The following is a 13589-nucleotide window of genomic DNA, read 5'->3' on the forward strand; positions in this document are numbered from 1 at the left end:
CTGAATGCAGTTAGAAACAAATACATTTGAAGGCACGACTGGAGAACCAATAAATTAGATACCATTGTAATGTTTAATCATAATTTGAATCATAAAAAATATATATTTTTAATACTTGTTTATTAATTTTTGGTTACTATTAGCTTGTTTTCCATTGGCTGCAGACATTTTTTTTTAATTCGTTCATGGGATGCGGGCATCGCTGGCAAGGCCAGCATTTATTGCTCATCCCTAATTGTCCTTGAAAAGGTGGTGGTGGTGAGCCATCTTTTTGAACCACTGCAGTCCGTGTAGTGAAGGTACTCCCACAGTGCTGACTTTGTTGTAGCAGCTTGATACAGCTGAGTGGCTCGCTAGGTCATTTCAGAAGGCAGTTAAGAGTCAACCACATTGCTGTGGGTCTAGAGTCACATATAGGCCAGACCAGGTAAGGACGGCAGATTTCCTTCCCCAAAAGGGACATTAATGAACCAGATGGGTTTTTACAATAATCCGGTAGTTTCATGATCCCCACTACTAGCTTTTTAATTCCAGATTTATTTAATTAACTGAATTTAAATTCCCCCAGCTGCTGTGGTAGGATTTGAACTCATGTCTCCGGATTATTAGTCCAAGCCTCTGGATTACTAGTCCAGTAATATAACCACTGTGCTGTCATACCATTAGAATACGTATTGCAGGCTGATGCAAAAAGTCACTTCAAAAGCATCATTCCTATGCAAGTTAGTTTTGATTGCTAAGCTTGTCGAAACCACTTAACATTGATTGCTTTGTTCTGATATTACTTGGTGAGATGTGTAAATGGCTGATTCTTTCACATCTCACGGACGTTCAGGAAGTTAATATTTTGCTAATGAACTGCTTTCCGCTATAGAAGGTACCTTTTCCTCCTCCTGTATGCCAGGTGTTAATTTCATTGTAATCCTAGCTGGAAAGCATTCCCTGTGTATTAAACCCTATACATATCTGATAGCTTGATGTGATTGTGAAAGATATATATTTGATTTTGTTTATTTGTTGAACTTCAAAGTTATCTTTCTAGTCTTGCTCGAACTCTTCACTTCTTCTGAGTCTATCAACATTTAGGGCTCAATTTTCCCCAATGCTGTTTTTTGGCGTATTTGAAGAGTTACGCCTGTTTATTTTGGGCCCGACTATGCCAAAAAACAGTTGAAAGTTTCCCTGTTTTAACTTGTGAAAGTGGCCTGGCGCACATTGTCCTTAAGCTTTGTGGGTGAAGCCTAAGATGTGCACAAAAAGATTGGGTTGCCAGGGTAACGAGGGACACACTGTGGGCTGAAAGTAAAACATACGACACATGCTGGCATATGCACCTTGCACATTGTAGCTTACCAACATGAAAATATTAAAGAGTCTTTGTGCCAAAAGTCTATCCTGTAAACTGAATTGGAAAGGCCTCCCTCCCGCCCCTGGAGCCGGTGCCACTCCTAGCCCAGGCGGAAAGATCTCCCTCTCCCCCCAAGCCGGTGCCGCTCCTAGCTCAAGCGAAAGGCGTCCTCCCCGGAGCCAGTGCTGTTCCCAGCCCAGGCCGAAAGGCCTCCATCCCTCCCCCCCAGAGCCGGTATTGTTCCAAGCCCAGGCCGAAAGGGTGGACAGACCAGACCAAAAGCCTCAGATTAAAGTGAATTCGAGATTAAAGACAAACAGGAGATTACTACAGTAATGGAGTTGTACTACAGAACCTGTAAGTAAAAGAGGTTATAATTACCCACTCTCTCTCCCTCTCTGCCGCTGCTGTCCCGGCCGTGGAACTGGATCTTCTGTGCTGATTCTCTTAACCTGCAATGATTTTGTTAACTGCCCAGAAGATTTTTCAGAGTAGACAAATACGCCGTCTTACGAAAAATTGCAGTTGTACAAACTTGCATAAATAGCCAGAAATGGCACGGATGGCAGGTTACGCCCGCAATAAGGTAAAAAAAAAATCGTAGCCGAAAAAAAACTAACCTACGTGAATTACGCTGGGGCAGAAACTTTGGGGAAACTTGGAAATGTTAATTTACTCCAAAAAAACGGTGCACGCCAAAAATCGGGGAAAAATGAGCCCATGGTCTGGAGATTCTGGGGTGACAATGAAACCCATGTATAAGTTCTGTCTGTTCCAGGCACAGATACAGGGTGAGTATTACTAAGAAAATAAGCAGAAAGTTGGGTCATTTGCTATTTTTTCATTGAGCATGTGTAGGGAAAGTTCTGTAAATGACTGTAGTCTGCTATATTTTTAAGTTCTACTACTTATCTGCTTTTTTTTAATGAACCTGTTCTCTAGTTTATAGCCTGAAGTACAGTCTGATAGAATGTTTCTTTTACCAGTTTCTGAAGTCGAGGTAGTCATGATCCGAATGTGACATATCCAGTAAACTAAATAGAGTAAAAGAGCTTTTATTATCCCTTGGGTTCTCTACATTCTAAGATATTATGCATATAAAGTTAGACTCCTGTTAGTATGGATCAAGAGCTCACTTACAGGCATGTTCTCTGGCACTGAGCACAAGGAGAAATAAATCAGTAAAACCCCAAAATGTAACAGATCCTTCCCCCCACTGCTGGTTGCATAAGAACTTAAGACAGAAACTATTTAAGCTAATATAATGGTTCCTGAATTATAGGTGTGTTTATCTAGTGTTTATAAAAACATAAGAACATAAGAAATAGGAGCAGGAGTAGGCCAGATAGCCCCTCTAGCCTGCTCCACCATTTAATAAGATCATGGCTGATCTGATCATGGACTCAGCTCCACTTCCCCGCCCGCTCCCCATAACCCCTTATCCTCTTATCGTTTAAGAAACTGTCTATTTCTGTCTTAAATTTATTCAATGTACCAGCAACCACAGCTCTCTGAGGCAGCGAATTCCATAGATTTACAACCCTCTGGGAGAAGGAATTTCTCCTCATCTCTGTTTTAAATGGGCGGTCCCTTATTCTAAGATTATGCCCTCTACTTCTAGTCTCCTCTATCAGTGGAAACATCCTCTCTGTATCCACCTTGTCAAGCCCCCTCACAATCTTATACATTTCGATAAGATCACCTCTCATTCTTCTGAATTCCAATGAATAGAGGCCCAACCTCCTCAACCTTTCCCCATACATCAACCCCCTCATCGCCGGAATCAACCTAGTGAACCTTCTCTGAACTGTCTCCAAAGCAAGTATATCCTTTCGTAAATATGGAAACCAAAACTGCACGCAGTATTCCAGGTTTGGCCTCACCAATACCAAGACTTCCCTGCTTTTATACTTCATCCACTTTGTAATAAAGGCCAAAATTCCATTGGCCTTCCTGATCACTTGCTGTCCCTGCATATTAAACTTTTGTATTTCATGCACAAGTATCCCCAGGTCCCGCTGTACTGCGGCACTTTTCAATCTTTCTCCATTTAAATAATAACTTATTCTTTGATTTTTTTTCTGCCAAAGTGCATGACCTCACACTTTCCGACATTATACTCCATCTGCCAAATTTTTGCCCACTCACTTAGCCTGTCTATGTCCTTTTGCAGATTTTTTGTGTCCTCCTCAGACATTGCTTTTGCTCCCATCTTTGTATCGTCAGCAAACTTGGCTGCATTACACTTGGTCCCTTCTTCCAAGATGTTAATATAGATTGTAAATAGTTGGTGTCCCAGCACTAATCCCTGCGGCACTCCACTAGTTCCTGATTGCCAACCAGAGAATGAACCATTTATCCCGACTCTCTGTTTTCTGTTAGTTAGCCAATCCTCTATCCATGCTAATATATTACCCCCAACCCCGTGAACTTTTATCTTGTGCAGTAACCTTTTATGTGGCACCTTGTCAAATGCCTTCTGGAAATCCAAATACACCACATCCACTGGTTCCCCTTTATCCACCCTGTTCGTTACATCCGCAAAGAATTCCAGCAAATTTGTCAAATATGACTTCCCCTTCATAAATCCATGCTGACTCTGCCTGACCGAATTATGCTTTTCTAAATGTCCTGCTACTGCTTCTTTAATAATGGACTCCAACATTTTCCCAACCACAGATGTTAGGCTAACTGGTCTATAGTTTCCTGCTTTTTATCTGCCTCCTTTTTTAAATAGCGGCGTTACATTTGCAGTTTTCCAATCTGCTGGGACCTCCCCAGAATCCAGGGAATTTTGGTAATTTACAACCAATGAATCCACTATCCCTGCCGTTACTTCTCTTAAGACCCTAGGATGCAAGCCATCAGGTCCAGGGGATTTATCCACCTTTAATCCCATTATCTTACTGAGTACCACCTTCTTAGTGATTGTGATTGTGTTAAGTTCCTCCCCTCCCCCTATAGCCCCTTGACTATCTATTGTTGAGATATTGTTTGTGCCCAGTAAAGACTGATACAAAATATTTGTTCAGAATTTCTTCCAACTCCATGTTCCCCATTACTAATTCCCCGGTCGCGTCCTCTAAAGGACCAACATTTACTTTAGCTACTCTTTACTTTTTTATATACCTATAGAAACTCTTGCTATCTGTTTTTATATTTTGTGCTAGTTTACTTTCATAGTCTATCTTCCCTTTCTTAATCATTTTTTAGTCATTCTTTGCTGGCTTTTAAAAGCTTCCTAATCTTCTGTCCTCCCATTAGTTTTGGCCACTTTGTGTGTCCTTGTTTTTAATTGGTACCATCCTTTATTTCTTTAGTTAGCCACAGATGGCTATCTTTTCTTTTACACCTTTTTCTCCTCACTGGAATATATTTTTCGAGAGTTGTGAAATATCTCCTTAAATGTACGCCACTGTTCATCAACCCTCCTACACTTTAATCTATTTACTCAGTCCACTTTAGCCAACTCTGCCCTCATACCTTCATAGTCTTCTTTATTTAAGCTTAGTAAGCTGGTTTGAGATCCAACTTTCTCACCCTCCATCTGAATTTGAAATTCAACCATAATATGATCACACATTCCAAGGGGATCCTTTACTAGGAGATTGTTTATTAATCCTGTCTCATTACACAGGACCAGATCCAAGATAAACTGCCCCCTGGTTGGTTCCGTTACAAACTGCTCAAGGAACCCGTCCCTTATGCAGTCTATGAACTCTTCCTCAAGGTTACCCTGACCAATTTGATTTGTCCCAATCAATATGGAGGTTAAAATCACCCATGATTATTGCTATTCCCTTTTTACAAGCCCCCACTATTTCCTGGTTTATGCTCCGACCAACAGAGTTGCTACTGTGAGGGGGCCTATAGACTACGCCCACCAGTGACTTTTTCTCCTTATTATTCCTTATCTCCACCCAAACTGTTTCAACAGACTGATCATTTGAGCCAATATCGTTTCTCACTATTGCAGTAATTCCATCCTTTATCAATAGAGCTACCCTACCTCCTTTTCCTTTCTGTCTGTCCTTCCGGATTATCAAATACCCCCAAATATTTAATTCCCAGTCCTGGTCACCTTGCAACTACGTTTCTATGATGGTTGTCAGATCATACCCATTTGTATCTATTTGTGCCGTCAACTCATCTATTTTTTTGCGAATACTACGTGCATTTAGACAAAGTGCCTTTAAATTTGTTTTTTTTACCCTTCCTGCTTGTTTCTTTTCTCCTTCAAACTCATTTTCTTTATTTTTGCTTTCTAATTCCAGCTTTACTCCCCTCACTGCTGAATCTATTTTCAGGTTCCCATCCCCCTGCCAAGCTAGTTTAAACCCTCTCCAACAGCAATAGCAAACCTCCCCCCCCTCCACCCCCACTCCATCCCCCGTGAGGATATTGGTCCCGGCTCTGTTGAGGTGCAACCCGTCCGGCTTGTACAGGTCCCACCTCCCTCAGAAGCGGTCCCAATGCCTCAGGAACTAAAGCCCTCCCGTCTGCACCATCTCTCCAGCCACGTATTCATCTGCTCTATCTTCCTATTTCTGTACTCACCAGCTTGTGGCAGCTGGAGTAATCCAGAGATTACTATCTTTTAGGTCCTGCTTTTTAATCTCTCTCCTAGCTCCTTAAACTCTGCCGGCAGGACCTCATCCCTCCGATATGGACCACAACCTCTTGCTGTTCATTCTCTCCCCCCAGAATGCCCTGCAGCCTCTCAGTGACATCCTTGACCCTGGCACCAGGGAGGCAACCTACCATCCTGGAGTCATATCTGCGGCTGCAGAAACGCCTGTCTGCTCCCTTCACTATCGAATCCCCTACCACTATAGCTCTTCCATTCTTCTTCCTCCCCCCTGTGCAGCTGAGACATCTGTGGTGCCGTGGATTTGGCTCTGGCTGCACTCCCCAGAGCCACCATTGGACTTTAGAATGAGAGCTGATCTTATTGAAACATATAAGATCCTGAGGAACCTTGACAGGGTAGATGCAGAGAGGATGTTTCTCCTCATGGGGGAATCTAGAACTAGGGGATACAGTTTCAGAATAAGGGATCGCCCATTTAAAACGATGAGGAGAAATTTCTTCTCTCAGAAGGTCGTGAACCTTTGGAATTATGTACCCTAGAGAGCTGTGGCGGCTGGGTCATTGAATATATTTACAGTGAAGATAGTGTAAGGTTACTAATCTTCAGAAAAGCACAGAAGTAGATCATGAACTAAAAATTGATTAATACAAGCTTTTGGAATTAAGCTGGACAATTAAGGACATTCTGTGGCCAGGAACCAAAACTGATCTCATGCATAATAACAATGGAGTTGTTACGTGAGGCCCTGAACTTGATTGACCAGGGTGGGGAATACAAACCCACTGGAGACACCAAGTCTGTCAAAAGACCGGACATCAAAGGAACCACACCAGGTGCACATTTGTGGGGGAATGAGGTGTTAAGATGAGAAATCAACTTGAACCTTGCAGACTCAGTGTGCAAATGGGAAAACAGACAAGTCCATTATTGCAGTCAATCAACCAAGGTGACCACAAAACAATGATTCGATGCAAACACTTTATCAGAAACCGCAGTGGCGGGGGATCAGTCAAAACTTGGATATAAATATGTGAGCTAGAAACAGTTCAGCAGAAGACAGAAGAAGGATAGGAACAGACAGAAGAAGAAGCACACAGAAGAAGTAGGGGACACGTGTGCAGATGGACACAGGTCGAAAGAACGAACAGACAAACGGACAGAAGGACATGTAGTACGGAACATACACGAAAGGAACAGCACTGCTAAACCAGACCCTCTGGAGGCAGTGTTTGGCAATCATTGCCAGGTAGCTGTGCCTGGAGCTATAAGCGAGTGGTATATTGATGAAAGCACCTCTGGTGTCACCCTTGGCAGCCTCTCTATGCTCCTGCTTGGCCTACTCCACTGGAAGAACTGAAAGCAATTCTCATAGCTGATTGACATTGCTTTCCTTTAGTTCCTAATTCATGACATGAGACAGCATTGCCTGGCTCTAATGTCCACTTCATATAGGTGAAATTAGCAAAAATATGTGTCATGCATGAAGACAAATATTGTGTGGGCTTCCTTTCTAAGTAGCAATAATGACTCGGTTTAGATATCAAACAACCTCACCACCCACTGAAATTTGTATCAGGCCCTCAGCGGGCCAGAAGCATGCAAAGCTCAGAGCCAATAAGACTGATGCCCCACATTACACAATTTCCACTGGAATAGTGCTTTGTGCCGACATCATTTTCAGGGCTACTGTCTTGCCCCTTCTCTTTCTTTCAGATTGAATAACTGAGTATTCATAATGTTCAAACAACCTGTCTCAATTACAGACAAAATAATTACTTGTTTTTGGGGCTGCTGTTCAATGGAAAGTCATTTATTCTGTACAAAAAGAAAAAAAAAGAACATTACCATGATTACAGACTACTCTGCAGTCGGTTAATCATTTGATCCTACTGTGATGGCAAATTACTATTTTTCCATGATCCATTATTATTCTGTTATTAGTAAGGACTGTGTCAAAAATGGACAAGTTTTAAAATAATGTAACAATGTAAAAAGAATGAAGCAGCTGCTGTATTATCTCTATTATCTCTAATTTACTAACCCACTGGCAGCTGCACTCCCACACAAAATGTTTTTCTATTTACTTCTCGTGCAGGTTTATTGCCTGCATCCTTGGTCACAAGGGGAAGTTTTATCCAGCACTGTGGCCCTCTCACACAGAAAGCACCATGGAACATAAGAGAATAAGTTAAGTACCACACAAGATCATCCATCACTTCTAGCTTGTCTCATTATTTAGTGTTAGACCCACCCAGATTACTTTTACTTCCCTTTGATCTTGTCATTGTACACATCTCCCTATTCTCTGTCGAATCAGCAACCTGTCTGTTTACCTTTTTAATATTTTTATTGAGTCTGCAGTAGCTGTGCTTGGTGGTAGTCTATTTGACAAGTGAAGTTTAAGAGTAAATTGCATTATATTGAGTTTAAGATTTACTTAGTTTGTATTATTCCTTCATTTATTGTCTCATATGTCAACATAAAGAATTTCTCCCTGCTTATCACATACATTCCCGTCCATATTTTAAATACATGAATCATGTCTGCTATTCTTTTTCCAATGAGAAGGCATTTTGCTCTCTTAGCTTCACTATGTTTTCCCCTCTTCTAATAATCTATCTTTCTTGAAGACAGTGACTCATGGGTCTACAGGTACTAGCAGGTTCACCAAATAGGAGTTTGGACAGAGAAAGCTGGAAGACTATTCAATCGTTGGGAACATCGCAGCTGAGTCTTACACTATCCTCACCTATATCCACACACAGCAAGGAAGTTACTGGATATCAATTAAAAGTGAAAACTGAAATTTGCTAATTCAACACAGACCAAAGATTAAACCGGAACCTTCCTAATCTGTGTGGACCAGTACCCCACAACACACAGTGCATTTCGCAACTGAGCTGACACGAGAGCTCACTTTAGCCTCTCTTCATTGACTTAAAAAACAGATGAGAGTTATTAGAAGGAACTTCTCTCCAGTTTTTCTTTCCACCATCCAGTCCGGAATTAAACTCAAATCTCCCGAATAGTTTAACATTTTTTTTATTACTCATGATAAATAAATTATCCCTTTTAGGTAACTGCAATACTATGTACCAATTCTTGCACAAATAGGGAAACACCTTTACTAGGCTTGGTTCTCCTCTCCCTCACCTTGACAGATTAGGCATTCCCTACATGGCAAAATAAAGCACTTAAAGCCATGTAGCAAAGTATTAGCTCAACATGCCAGTAAACATCAGTGGCCTCTTTACCTGTCTGATTCTTACTGCATCGTTCGACAATAGGTATAACAATTGAATGGTTCCTTATTTACAGGTTATATTTTAATATATTACTAAAGTATTCAAGCGGAAACACTTACAATGGCTACTTAAAATGTGAGAGGAGAAGAAGGCGTTTTCATTTCTTTGGTTAATTGTGCTGTGGGAAATACCTCATCTAGGTTTGGCACTTCCTGGTAACACATTCAAGATGAATAATTGCACAGACAAGGAGACATAAGGAAGGAAAATATGTATGTACTGCTACAGCTATTGAGTCTCAGAGGTAAACTGAATGACAGAAAATGATCTGCACAATTTGACTTATTGGTCGACAAATGAAAGTAATTATAGAAAATGCAGGAGGTCTGTAGACAGAAATACCAAATATTGTTACAAGCTGGAGTGTAATTGAGGGCCTCAGCTGGCATCATAAACTGTATGAGCAAAGCACACACTATTTATTAATGCCATCTGTGTTATAGCTTTGAACAATCTCTGGGGTCCCTATAATTGTATTTGATACTATATATACACAAAGCATTTTTTGAATCTTATAAAATAATAAAAAGCAGCACAATGGCTTCCCCAATGGCTCAGTGCTCAAAGGTATCATTGGGTGTGGTTTCTGAGCCATACACCCTAGCTGATCTCAACTGGCGTGGTGATGTAGGAGTGAGAGTTGGCCTCTGTGCCCTTTAACTAGTGAAGGAAAAATCATCAAGGATTCTCATGCTAATTCACTGCCTTTTAGATATTCTTTGGGTCATCTTTGAATGCATTCTACAACATGTCACCATGGAGACAATAGATGCCTGGGGCTGTTACAAGACTGTAGCTCAAATCGAAGAGAACAGATGAGTTCATAAATTGAGATAGCAAAACTCCAGGAGTTTAGAGATGTCATCTGATGTTGATCAATTACAGCCTGCAGCTCATTTTCAGGAGTTACATATAATTAAAATGTTCCCTTTCTTCTCACCGTGACCTTGTCACCCATCTACTGCTTTTCTGGTTATTGAAATGAAAAAATAACAATACATGACAAGCACTGTGATCTTAAGAACATAAGAATCAGGAGCAGGAGTAGGCCACATGGCCTTTCTACTCTACTCTGCCATTCAATAAAATTATGGTTGATCTTCGACCTCAACTCCACTTTCCCACCCTATCCCCATATCCCTGGATTCCCCATGAGCCCAAAATTGTATCTATCTCAGACTTGAAAATACTCAATGATTCAGTATCCACTCACCCTCTGAGTGAAGAAATTCCTCCTCATCTTAGTCGTAAATGGTCAAACCGTTATCCTTATGGTTGGAGAAAGTTTATCTGTCCAAATGCTTTTTAGGACATTCAATTAATGACAAACTATTTGGCTTTTATTTTAATCACCCACAAAATACACTAATGGCTTAGAGAAAACCAATCAAAATTTGAAAATTATCCCTCTGAGAATACCAACAGTTAAAAAAGATCTATTGGAGATCACACATACCTAATTGTCTGTCTTGTCAGGCTAAAATTTGGTGCAAGAACAAAGGACAACCTCACAAGGAGCATCAGTGTTAAAGGATAAAAATGAATTTTAGATTGATGTTACGGTCGCGTTTTACACTGCCATGTTTATATGTACAGTTCTTAGTTCCAGAAGGTAAACGATTGAGCGTGTTTCTAGTTTGAAATAGGGGATAACGCTATAGATTACTTGGTCAGAAATAGCACCAGTCAGATAAAGTATAGAGCACTAATACAAAAGAAAAATACTGCAGATGCTGGAATGTGGAATAAAAACAGAAAATGCTGGAAATCTCAGCAGGTCAGGCAGCATCTGTAGAGAGAAAGCAGAGTTAATGTTTCAGGTCGATGACCCTTCGTCAGAATTGGAGAGTGTTGGAAAGAACAAGCACTGAAAGGGGGAGGGGAAGAAAGAACAAAAGGGAAGGTCTGTGATAGGTTGGAGGACAGGAGAGATTAGAGAGACAAAAGGGATGACGACCCAAATTCAAATGGTAATGCCAGGAGTTAGAAAAATAGTATACAGCATCCTTTCATAAACTTAGTAATATTTCCCAATTCGGACTGCGTAGCTAATAAAAACTCGAAGCTGAATCAGTTCTGTCTTTTCTGAACTGCAACCAATTTAGTTGAAATTAAATGCTATTAATCCAAACTTCAAATCCAATCCTAATAAACACTTCTGATTTTTCAATCTGAAGTTTGACTTTGGACCAAATGAACTTCTACCAATTCAATTTTAATGCTTATCTCTATCCTGCACTATACCTGAGCGACAGTCCTGATTCTAATATATTTAGGGGCCGAGATTGACAAATTAACACAATTTAGTGCCACAGATTGACTTTTTATTGTATGGTTTCCTAACCCTCCCTATCTTTATTAGTTCTCCATAGAGCCAAGTTTCCTCTTTCAGGAAGAGCAGGAAGATGCGTAGAATCTGGATAGATGACTATTTAACAGGATATGTGCTGCTACATTACAAGTCTGGTTCTATGAGTTTAACCCATGTTGAGATATCATGCTCCAAGCCTCACAGTCCTTTATTTAGCAGCCAGATATGATAACATTCACCCAACAAGGGCACGTAAATTCAAATGTCTGACAGTGGTGGGATTCTGATCCTCTAAGTGCTAGAAATTACTGTGGTTGGATTGTTTTCTCCAGTTCTGGACTTGTTTTTTTAAATATGTTCTCAGGATGTGCGCAACACTGACCATGCCACATTTATTACCCATTTCTAGTTGCCCTGCGAATGTAGTGGGACCACTTCAGAGAGCATTTTGAGTAAATCACATACAGTGGGACTGAATCAGGTAGGGGTGGCAGGTTCCCTTCCCTGAAGGAGATTAGTGAACTAATTAGGTTTTTATAACAATCCAGCAGCTTTCATGATCACGTTCTGATGCTTGTCCAAAATGACTTAATTTATCAATTCCATTTCACAACTTGCCATTGTGGGATTTGAATTCTCAATCTTTGCGGTGCTAGTCCAGTAGGACAGCCACAAAGCCACCATACCCTGTTACCAGGCTGACAATTATCAAACTAGTGTTCATCAATGAGAGAGACAGACAGAGAGAAAGATAGAGACAGAGAGGAGAAAGAGACCTCCATTTCCCTTGGTTTAGGTAAATTGAATCCCAGGTTAGAAAGTTGAAAATACAACATTTTAACAGTGTGCCATCTAAGATTGACACATCTTACCAACTGAAGAAGAAAGAAAATAGGGCCATGGAGCTTTGAGCTTGAGCTTGTTTGAGCTTTTTGTTGCTGATGAAAATACATTGAAAATTTTAATAATTAATGCCGCCACATCATACACACAGGAAATAAGTGGTCTTATATTTTTGTGCCAGTTAGCATTTTAAGAATTTTGGAACAGTCCACTCAAAAAGCAGATTACCTACTCCAAATCAAAAAGATGCTAACCCCAGTACTATTGGTTTATGAGACAGTGAACCAAAGGTTTCTGACACGTGCATTTTACATGCAAACTTCTCAAATAATCTCCGCCATCGATTATCAATTGAATTTCAGTGGCGAGCTTCATAACAACATCTGACTAACAATTTCTACAGTATCACAGTCACCGTTGTACACCAGGTGCTAATTAAACCTATTCCTGAATGAAAAAGCAAAATGCTGCAGATGCTGGAAATCTGAAATAAAAACATAAAATGCTGCAAAAACTCGAGAGCGAGAGAGAGAGAAACAGAATTACTGTTTCAGGTCGATGACGTTTTGTCAGGACTCTGTTTCTCTCTCCACAGATGCTGCCTGACCTGTTCAGTATTTCCAGCATTTTCTGTTTTTATTTCATATTCCTGAATGAATTGCACCGGCAACAATTAGGATTTTTTAAATCAATGGATATGTTATTCCTTGCCATACCTACCTATTTCAGTCATTGTTACTCCAGGAGCCAGTTGACCATTTGTAAAAGAGCTATACGTAAACACGTTTGGTACAGGTGTGAGTTCATAAATAGGCTCTTGTTTTATTTGCTTGATTCCAGCCATGTCTATCCCGGACTGATCCGGTGATGGTTGAGCAGAATCTACACTGTAATATCCATTAGCTCCCTCAGATTGTACTTTTGGCAGATCAATTACATGTCCATTTGAGTAAGTGCCGCCAATTTCGTTGTTCAGGTCTGTCAAGCCATTGCTGATGCTGTTTGTATAGACGCGGGCAAGGGCCTCTGCCTCGCCACTCTGCTGCTGTCGCTGCTCTTGCAGCCTCTGTTGGTGCTTCTGGACCTCGGCGTATAAACTGTCACGCTGCTTCTTAGACATTCTCCCAAATTTTACAGCTGTGAAAAGAGAAAAGGAGGATTTCCCTTAAGTAAATTGAAACTGAAAGAATC

At 40.7% G+C, this 13589-nt stretch overlaps 1 protein-coding gene across 1 annotated transcript in view; it reads right to left on the bottom strand.

Moving 5' to 3' along the window:
- The window catches only part of rorb (RAR-related orphan receptor B), a 93939-nt gene that overhangs the window by 59116 nt on the left and 21234 nt on the right, over positions 1-13589 (bottom strand). Inside the window, exon 4 of the mRNA XM_070868423.1 lies at positions 13119-13535. Within this exon, the coding sequence (XP_070724524.1) occupies positions 13119-13535 (417 nt within the window). The remainder of the gene's footprint in view (positions 1-13118; positions 13536-13589) is intronic.

The sequence above is a fragment of the Pristiophorus japonicus genome, chromosome 1, assembly GCF_044704955.1.
Source record: "Pristiophorus japonicus isolate sPriJap1 chromosome 1, sPriJap1.hap1, whole genome shotgun sequence".
Taxonomy (NCBI): Eukaryota; Metazoa; Chordata; class Chondrichthyes; family Pristiophoridae; genus Pristiophorus; species Pristiophorus japonicus.